This window comes from Pinus tabuliformis, chromosome J (assembly GCF_031772625.1).
Source record: "Pinus tabuliformis cultivar Carrire ecotype Pingquan chromosome J, CPIR1, whole genome shotgun sequence".
Classification (NCBI taxonomy): domain Eukaryota; kingdom Viridiplantae; phylum Streptophyta; class Pinopsida; order Pinales; family Pinaceae; genus Pinus; species Pinus tabuliformis.
In genome coordinates this window covers 841,925,655-841,935,023 of record NC_142295.1, presented here as the reverse complement: position 1 = coordinate 841,935,023, position 9,369 = coordinate 841,925,655, and the positions used below count along the sequence as shown (strand labels likewise).

Here is a 9,369-nt window from a genome sequence, read left to right as displayed (position 1 = left end):
CCTTTACCATTGGAGTGGTTGTAAGGAGTTGTTTTAGTTACTCAAAGATTTGTTGGCATTCTAATGTCTAGTGGAAACCTCGTCCCTTTCTCTGAAGTGAAGTCATTAGGAAGGCTATTTTCAAAAAGTACTTAATAAATCGGTGGTAGTACCCTTCCAAGCCTAAGAAGGATCTTATGTCAACCACGTTTTTCAATGTGGTCCATTCCATAATAGTTTTTATTTTCTCTGGATCCACTGCTATCCCTTTTGGCAATATAACATGGCTTAGGTACTGGATTTGATCTTTTTAAAAATCACACTTGCTAAACTTCGCATACAACTGGTTTTCTCACAAAATCTGTAGTACCGTTCTCAAGTGTTGCTCATGTTCCTCTTGGTTTTTAGAGTAGATTAGTATATCATCAATAAAAATCAATACAAATTTATCTAGAAATGGCTAGAAAATACCGTGCATTAGGCTCATGAATGTGGTTGGTGCATTGGTAAGGCCAAAAGGCAGTACCACGAACTCGTAATGTCCATAACGAGTTCAGAATGCGGTTTTACAGATGTCTTCATCCTTTATTCTGATTTGGTGGTATCCAGACCTTAAATCAATTTTCGAGAACACGCTAGCTCCCTGCACTTGATCAAATAAGTCATTGATGCGAGGTAGCAGGTACTTGTTCTTGATGGTCAGCTTATTTAGCTGACGATAGTCAATGCATAATCTTAAGGTTTCGTCCTTTTTGCGTACAAATAGTATCGGGGCTCCCTAAGAAGACACACTTAGGCATATGTATCCTTTATCTAATAGCTCCTGCAGCTGCATTTTAAGTTTAGTCAACTCTGGAACACTCATACGATAAGGGGCTTTCGAAACAGGGTTGCTCCGTGCACTAGCTCAATGGTAAAATCGATGTCTCACCTTGGTGGTAATCCAAAAATAGATTAAGGAAATATGTCTAAGAAATCCTGGATTACAGGGATATTCTCCAAAGAGGTCATTTTATTTTTATCATTGTTGTACCCTACCTGGACAACATAAATTTGGAAACCTTTTCTTATACATTTTCCGAGCTGATTGGCTGTAATAGGGCACAACTTGATATTGTTTTTAATTCCCTGAATTTCCTTCCACTGTCCCGACTCGGTAAGATAACTTACGTAATTGTCTTTGCAATCTACCAGGGACCAGCGACCTTCTAACCAGTCCATCCCTATCAATACATCATATGACCCCAAGGGAAGAATATTCATATTAACCTGGATAGGTTGTCTTGAAACTATTATAGGACAGTTTTCTATTTTAGCTGACACCTTTCTTTTGGTTCCAGTAGCTAGTTGAACTAGCCACGACTGTTTATATTTACTGCTTTGCAGTTGACATCTTTCTACCACTTTAGGACTAATGTAACTCAGGCTAGCGCCTAGATCAAATAAAATAGAAACAGATTGATCAACAATCATACCTTCACATTCGATCATGGTGGGTTGATATTCCGCCTGATGATCGTCCAAGGCAGCATTAATCCTGGGCATGCTCCTTGCAATATCCCCTACCGTAGAGGCTTCTTGCATGTTAGAAAGTTGCTCAGTTCGAGCTTTGTGCGGGCAGTTTTTGTAATAATGCGCTTCTCCGCATCCCCAACATTGCAGTGGCGGTTTTGGTGGCTGTTCAGTAACAGTTTTGCTAATTCCTTCAGGTTGTCTATTCTCAGTGAAGGTCTGAGTTCTGGGTGGATTTCTTGCAAATTTTCCGAAAGTCCTTTGCTGATTGTTTCTGCCATGTATGGCTTTCTGATGCTTGTTTGGTGGAAAATTCCTCATTTTCTTAGTAGTAACTCCTTTAGATCCCTCATTTTTCTGCTTCATTTGCTGATAACAGATGTGGGCCTTCTGGACTGCATCGTCCATGGTTCTGGGATAGTCGAATTCTAGTTTTTCTTTCATGAAGTTGGGCAAATTGCTAATAAACTGTTGGATCTTAGCTTTCTCTTCTTGCATATATGGGACGTATCACAACAGGGAAGTAAAGTGTGCTACATATTCATCCATGGTTAGGGTTCCCAGTCTTAACTGATGGAACTCTTTTTGCTTTTCGTCATAACAATGTTTTGTTAAATATTTATCTTTAAAGTGTTTTTGGAATTCTTGCCATGTTACTTGTTCCTCATCAATCTTTCTTATGATTTAAATTTCTTCCCACTAGAGGGTCGCTTTTCCTCGTAATTGGTAAACTGCCAACCTTTCTTTAAATTTTTCAGTATATTCATAAATCTAAAATTATTTACCCATGTCTATCAGCCAAGCTTCTGCTGCTTCTTCTGACTCTCCTTCGAACAATGAGGGTCTGATTTTTTTAAGCTCACCTTGTAATTCTGTCTTTGGCCTTTTGGCTTCCTTTGGTAAAAAACGTTATCCAAATGCCCTTCTTCTTCTTCTTTGTGACCTTCTGCGAATTCTACATTATCTTCCTCATTATGAGTAGTTGGGGTCTTTTCTTTATTTTCTGTACTGGGGTCTAGTCCTCTCTGATTTTGCAGATCTGACAAACTTTTAAGGGTCTTCTCCTGCTCATGCCTTAATCGTTCGTTGTTCGTTCTGAGGTTCACCATCTCTGCTCAAAGCTATTGTACTGCCTCAAGTAAGGCAACATTAGCCTGTCTCGATTCTTCTCCCAATTGCACCCATAATTCTAGGTTGGCCTCTACATAAGGCACCTCCGACTGGCTCGACGACCTGGGGCTCCTATGCATTTTACCCTTGATGCTAATAATAGTTCCCACTTTCACCTTTTGTGTTCATAATCAACCAAAACTTAGTTTATTTTATTTCATATATAATCACAACTTAATTGACCGTTAGAATAACCCAGAAGCCTTAGCATACAAGCTTGGGCTCTGAGACCATTTGTAATATCCTATCTATATAAAAAAAATTATTTGTTTTATCTATCATATATTAATCATTATAATAATAATTTCTTGTTTTCACTTAGTCCATCACATCATGGGATCATATGATTGAATCGTATTAATAAAGTTTGATTGTATTATGATTTGGGGTTAGAAATTGAGCTGTCAGGTTAGTATGTGATCTCCATGCTGGCAGCGTACGTGATTCATTCCTCAGCTGCATGTATTGAATTCGCGCGCCTTGAATGACCTCAGGTAGGCTTCCCTCCATTAATGTTGAAGAGTCCCGAGGTGTCCTCCTGCTTGGTTCATGCGTGCTTGTACTCGCCACCTGTGTTGGTGTTAATGACCCTATCTACCCTACCTTGTAAGAGTCTCGAGATTGCGCTAGCTACCTATCTGCCATTCGATTTGCTATGGTTAACGGTCTGGATTGATCGAGTTTGGCTAGAGGGTTTATTGACCGTTTTGACGAAAGGACTAGTTCATTTGGCTATACTATATTTCGGTGCTCTGCGCTGTTATGGCGACTCTGTGAAAAACTTCGGCCATTTCTCCTTTGAAGCTTCAGGTGCCTATCTTTGTCCCACTTGCTGCTCATATTATCCTATTAAGTCTTTTCCTCCGTTGATGGTATGCTATGACAGTTCCTGAGTTACTTGACGGGTTCTTGGGCATTTTGGAACAACAATGAAGAGAATGACCTGGTCCTTAGTGGTCTTGAAGAAAGGAATATTGCTACGACAACCTGAGGTAACTACTGCTCAACCGATGATAATGTTTTTAAGTTTATATGTTTTTCCATTCCTTCCTCGGCTGAGGTGGTCCGGTTCTGTGCAGGTTTGGTCACGACTTCGATGGCTACCTAGCTCAGCACAGGTAAGCCATCCTTATATCCCATGATTGGTCTTTGTTGCCCGACTTATTACAGAGGTGGTTTTTCTCATAGCTACTTTGTTGCACAAGTAAGTTCTCTGGATCTCGTTCGAAACCCTCGTTTGATCTACACATTATCAAGGGTGACCTCCTTGCTAATCTCTGCTCCTTCCCTCACTTTCCAGGTGTGTTGGAAACTTCGTTTGTGCCTTGGTTCTGTGAACCAGTTTCTGTGACAAAGGGTTTCATAAGTTATAATAGTTAATGTTGAGGCTATGACCAGGATGTGCTGTTAATTATGAATTGTGGTAATATTTTAGGTTTTGGGTTATTTCGGCTTATATAAGCCACCCCAGGGTTGGTATCGCTCAAGTCTTTTCCTGCATGTTCTCTTTGAACACATCATCGAACTTATTTATAAATTTTTGTATAATGTTTTGAACGAGATACAATTATAATAGGATTGTTAATGAATTTTGGGTTTTTTACTATATATATATATATATATTCCAGTTTGTTGTAGAATCAGTTATTGAGTCTGGAAATCTGGTTGATTGTAATTGCCGAAGGTTATTTGTGTTGAAAGGTTTTCTCGGGCACTTTGGTGGACTTTTTTGTATTTAATATTATGAAAAATATAGCAAAATAAGAGAAAAGCTTCTCAATCAAATATTATTCCTGCTCCAATTTCATCCCTAGGATCTCAACACAAAAAGGGCAATGCTCCATCTTCCCATAAGCAATTCCTTCCTTTGAATGGCACATGAAGTGTTGGAAACTTCGTTTGTGCCTTGGTTTTGTGAACCAATTTCTGTGACAGAGGGTTTCATAAGTTATAATGGTTGATGTTGAGGCTACGGCCAGGATGTGCTGTTAATTATGAATTGCGGTAATATTTGAGGTTTTGGGTTATTTCGGCTCATATAAGCCACCCTAGGGTTGGTATCGCTCAAATCTTTTCCTACGTGTTCTCTTCGAACACATCACCGAACTTATGTATAAATTTTTGTATAATGTTTCGAAAACTGGAATGTTTCCAACGAGATATAGTTATAATAGGTCTGTTAATTGAATTTTGGGTTTTTTACTATATATATATATATTCCAGTTTGTTGTAGAATCAGTTATTGAGTCTAGAAATCTAGTTGATTGTAATTGCCGAAGGTTATTTGTGTTGAATGGTTTTCTCAGCCACTTTGGTGGAATACACCATTTATTTTAAATGAGTTTAGCAGATAGTTTATACATAATTGTGATAGGTATGATTAGAAATCATGGGATTCGTTTTAAGGAACCGGGGTACATGGCTCTGGATGGGTTCTTTCTGAACTTGTCTGAGGCTACAAACCCTAGGTGTATAACGAAATGTGATGCAACTATCAAATTAATCTAAATGCATAAAGAAAGGTTCACCATGCTAACTTCTCTCTACAGGATTTCATGAGTATAATGAAGGACTGATATTTAGACATATATTGCAATATGAATATGTTTACAATTTTGTATAATTCATTTATTTATATCTTACCGAGAATAGATAGGATATTTGCTTTGTTGTTTTCCACTTACATGTTTTCAGGTTAAATCTACAATTGTCTTCAACACTATCTTGCTTATTAAATCAATGTTTATTGCTAATTGATAGTGAACATTTCTATATATCAGTGACCATTAGGAAAGCATACATCATCTATTTTTACTATTCTACTGATAAATTAATGGATGACTGTTACCAATGCTAAATCATTTCTATACTTTCTGCTTATAGTAAACATGTCATTTAATAACACTAATTTATTTCTATACTTTCTATTTACAGTAAACATTCAAATTTCTCTGCTGATAATGATTAACATGTTAGTATCACTTATCTGTCTTTAGTTATGCACACACTAAATAATTGGAAGATCTCTCCACCCAGCCTCAGAACTAGCAATTACGTCCAGATTCCCCCTTCGAGCCCTTCCACTTTTGCATGCACACACTAAATAATTGGAAGATCTCTCCACCTAGCCTTAGAACTAGCAATTATGTCTAAATTCCCCCTCCGAGCCCTTCCACTTCTCTTAATCAAGAACAACTAGGTAACTACATGTTAGTATCACTTATATGTCTTTAGTTATGCACACACTAAATAATTGGAAGATCTCTCCACCCAGCCTCAGAACTAGCAATTACGTCCAGATTCCCCCTCCGAGCCCTTCCACTTCTGCTAATTAGGACTTCTGCTAATTAGGAACCACTGGGTACCTTTACCTCAACTTTCTTCCCACTGGTTAAGTTTGCAAGATCAAGGAAGAATTCAACACAGTCTTGTTTTTCCTTTTTTTTAACCCCCCTAGGGTTCTAGCCTCTTTTCCTCTTAAGGAAAAGGGTGAAGGAACAGTTGTAACTATTCTCAGAAGTTTGTTCAACTGTTTCTTTGATTCTTTTAACAATCTGGTCCAAAGTCTTTTAAAGCCATCCAAGTAGTCAAAATCACACGAGCATCGCACCTTGCATGGGCCACATCAGCACTTAACATGACTGGAGTTTTGCCCACAAAATGGGCCACACCGACCCTGAACGTGACTAGAGTTTTGCCCACAAAATGGGCCACACCAGCCCTTAACATGACTAGAGTTTTACCCACAAAATTTCAAACCCTTTACCTTCACATGAGGGAGTGAGTTAACAATATATTATCATCATCTATTCTACGTGAACTATAAAATTAATTTTAATTAGTAATGAATAATTTAATAATTTATTTTAAGATTAATTTTTAATAATTAATAATTTGTTCATTTCAATGTATTCAAAATTGTATTGTATTGGTCTGATCATTTTTATTTTGTTTTTTAATAATTTTATAATGTATTTTTTTAATTATAAATATTAAATACTAAAATGGTATATTTCAAATTTAATTTATAATTTCCTTAATGTAAGATTATAAAGATTATAAATCTATAAATAATTTGTTTCCATCATAATTAAAAAATAAACAAAAAATAATCTGTTTAAACTTCTCTACCCCCAATGACTGAGCAATTTAACATTAAAAAAAAAAACACAAACTCTCTAAAGATCTTTACACATAAAAGTACAATTATTACACACATAACAAAATTGAAAACGGGTTTTCTTAATGTGAGTTTTTTAATTAGCTAGGTTAAATGTTCAAATTACGTTGATTAATCCTAGGCATAGAGACTTTCGTGGCTTATCGTTAAATTGCCACGTCATTTAGCTGAGCAAAGAAAAATTCACCGTAAAGTTACCCGAATGCTCCAGAAGCACGTCGAGAGCCCTCGACGCTTCCAGAATGGAGGGAAAGCCTCTATGTATTTTCTCCGATTCTCTACCCCCCTCATCGAGTTCCGAAGGGCAATTTGTAATCATTCCTGGGAGGCGTTTGTTCAACTGATATTGTTCGTCAAATTCCGGTAAGCTATGTGGTTGTTTTCAGCTATATTTGCAAATATCTCTGCAATTTGAAGTTTTGTCGTCAAGATTACAGGAAAATGTGTTTATTTTGTTGTAGGGCAAGATATTTGAAGAATGGCAATGGATCCTTTGATGAGCACTGTGCAGCAGCTGCTTGGCGTGCCGGACGATCTAGAAAAGCTCCTCAACGCTCCGACCCGCTCTTATGTGCGTGACACGAAGGCCATGGCTTCCACTCCTGTGGATGTTAAAGAATACCCAAACTCGTACGTTTTTATAATCGACATGCCCGGCCTCAAATCCAACGACATCAAGGTATCTCAAAGCGTTTAAATATCCATCCTTCGAGATCGCCTAGTTTTTCCCTTTATTTTCCCCCTTTTTGTGCCTGTTTTGGGAGCCTGCTAGGGGTTTATTGATATGTGTGCTGCTTGGGGCTGTGAAGGTTCAAATTGAAGACGAGAATGTTCTGAACATCAGCGGCGAGCGAAAGAGGAACGAAAAGGAGGAGGAAACGGAGGTGAAGTACATTCGCATGGAGCGTAGGGTGGGGAAATTCATGAGAAAATTCACTTTGCCTGCTGACTGCAATGTAGAGGCCATTTCTGCTGCCTGTCAGGATGGAGTGCTGACTGTTACGGTTCCCAAGCTTCCCCCGCCGGAGCCGAAGAAACCTAAGACTATTGAAGTTAAAATTGGATAAATCCTCGGCAGTGTATGTAGTGCTGGGAGTCCGATGTGAATTTTGTAGGGTTTTATTGGCTATGCTCTTGCTAGGTTTGCCATGTTTTTTGTTTCCATGTTTGAGAAATATGACACTGAGAAATCTATGTAACAGAACTGTTGCGTATTAGTAAAGATTTTCTATACTTTCGCTGTATATCGTGCTTTTGGTCAATGGCAGATCAGGGCTGTCCATCTCTTTTAGTACTCTGGTATTCAGGTGTTTTCCTTGTTATCTAAATATAATTTTACTGAAAAATCTATGTAACGGAACTGCTGCGTTTGAGTAAATATTTACTATATTGTTGCTGTATATCGTGTTTTGGTCAATGGCTGATCAGGGCTGTCCATCTCTTTTAATACTCTGGTATTCAGGGGTTTTCCTTGTTATCTAAATATAATTTTAGTGTTGTAAAGTTTCGAGTCTGGGCCTTCCTCCGCTTTAATTTCTTTCTAGTTTTTACGTTTCTCAATTTCTTGCAAGTTTTTAAGTTTCTTGGAAGTTTTTAGTTTGATATAAACATCTGATGCTTTTTAAATTAATTTTATTTAAATATTAATGTTCAGATTTTCTGTTTCGAATATATGGATGCCGTGGAAAGTGTTTTCGGTAGATTCCGTTGTGGACGAGACTCTAGAAATTAAGAAGTTTCCCCAGGAAATACCAAAAATGCCAAATCTCAATTTTCCCAAAAAATTTGCCAAATGAGAATTGGGAAAATTTCAACGTTTCATTATAATACAAGGTGAGAAAATTTACCACAAAAATCCAAATGAGAATCGGGGAAAAATCGTAAAATATGGTGTTTTATTCTAAAATTAGTAAATCTGAAAAAATTCAGATGCTTTATTCTATTTATTCTAAATTATTAAATTGGGAAAATTCATGAAATGTGGTGTTCCATTGCGGAATTAATAAATTGGGAAGATTCATCAAATATAATGTTTCATTAGAAATTATTAAATTGGGAAAATTCATTAAATATGGTGCTTTATTCGAAAATTAATAAGTAATGTGACATTTTTAACTTTATAAATGTAATATTCAATAGCCAAAGGGTTTAATATACAACTTTGGCTTTGGTCCCCTAAAACCCGTCTCTCATAAATAAAGCCGGAACTGAAAGGAACCGCAAAGCGAATCTGGCTTTCTCACAAGTCTCTTTAACTGTCAGAAATAAGCTGTAAGAAGAAAGCGAACTGGCATTTACAGTAATAAATGACAAGTCTCTTTAACTGTCAGAAATAAGCTGTAAGAAGAAAGCGAACTGGCTTCCTCACCATACACCACAAGTATGAACGATGAGGTGGGTAGGATTAGCCTGTAATTTGCTACTACTGAAGCATGAGGTCGGTGTAAGTTGCTACCCAGTTAAGCATGAAGCATGAGGTCCGCGGAATTGGACCTGTAACCTGGCTGCTTCACCAATTACGTGGTTGC

At 37.4% G+C, this 9,369-nt stretch overlaps 1 protein-coding gene across 1 annotated transcript; it reads left to right on the top strand.

Moving 5' to 3' along the window:
* The first annotated feature begins 7,042 nt into the window (after window positions 1-7,042).
* Window positions 7,043-8,085, top strand: LOC149229329 (17.1 kDa class II heat shock protein-like). Its single transcript, XM_089378571.1, has 3 exons — window positions 7,043-7,204; window positions 7,303-7,520; window positions 7,651-8,085. Exons 2-3 carry the CDS (start codon window positions 7,320-7,322, stop codon window positions 7,906-7,908), a joined length of 459 nt encoding a protein of 152 aa, XP_089234697.1. The 5' UTR covers window positions 7,043-7,204; window positions 7,303-7,319; the 3' UTR covers window positions 7,909-8,085.
* The last annotated feature ends 1,284 nt before the right edge of the window (window positions 8,086-9,369 follow it).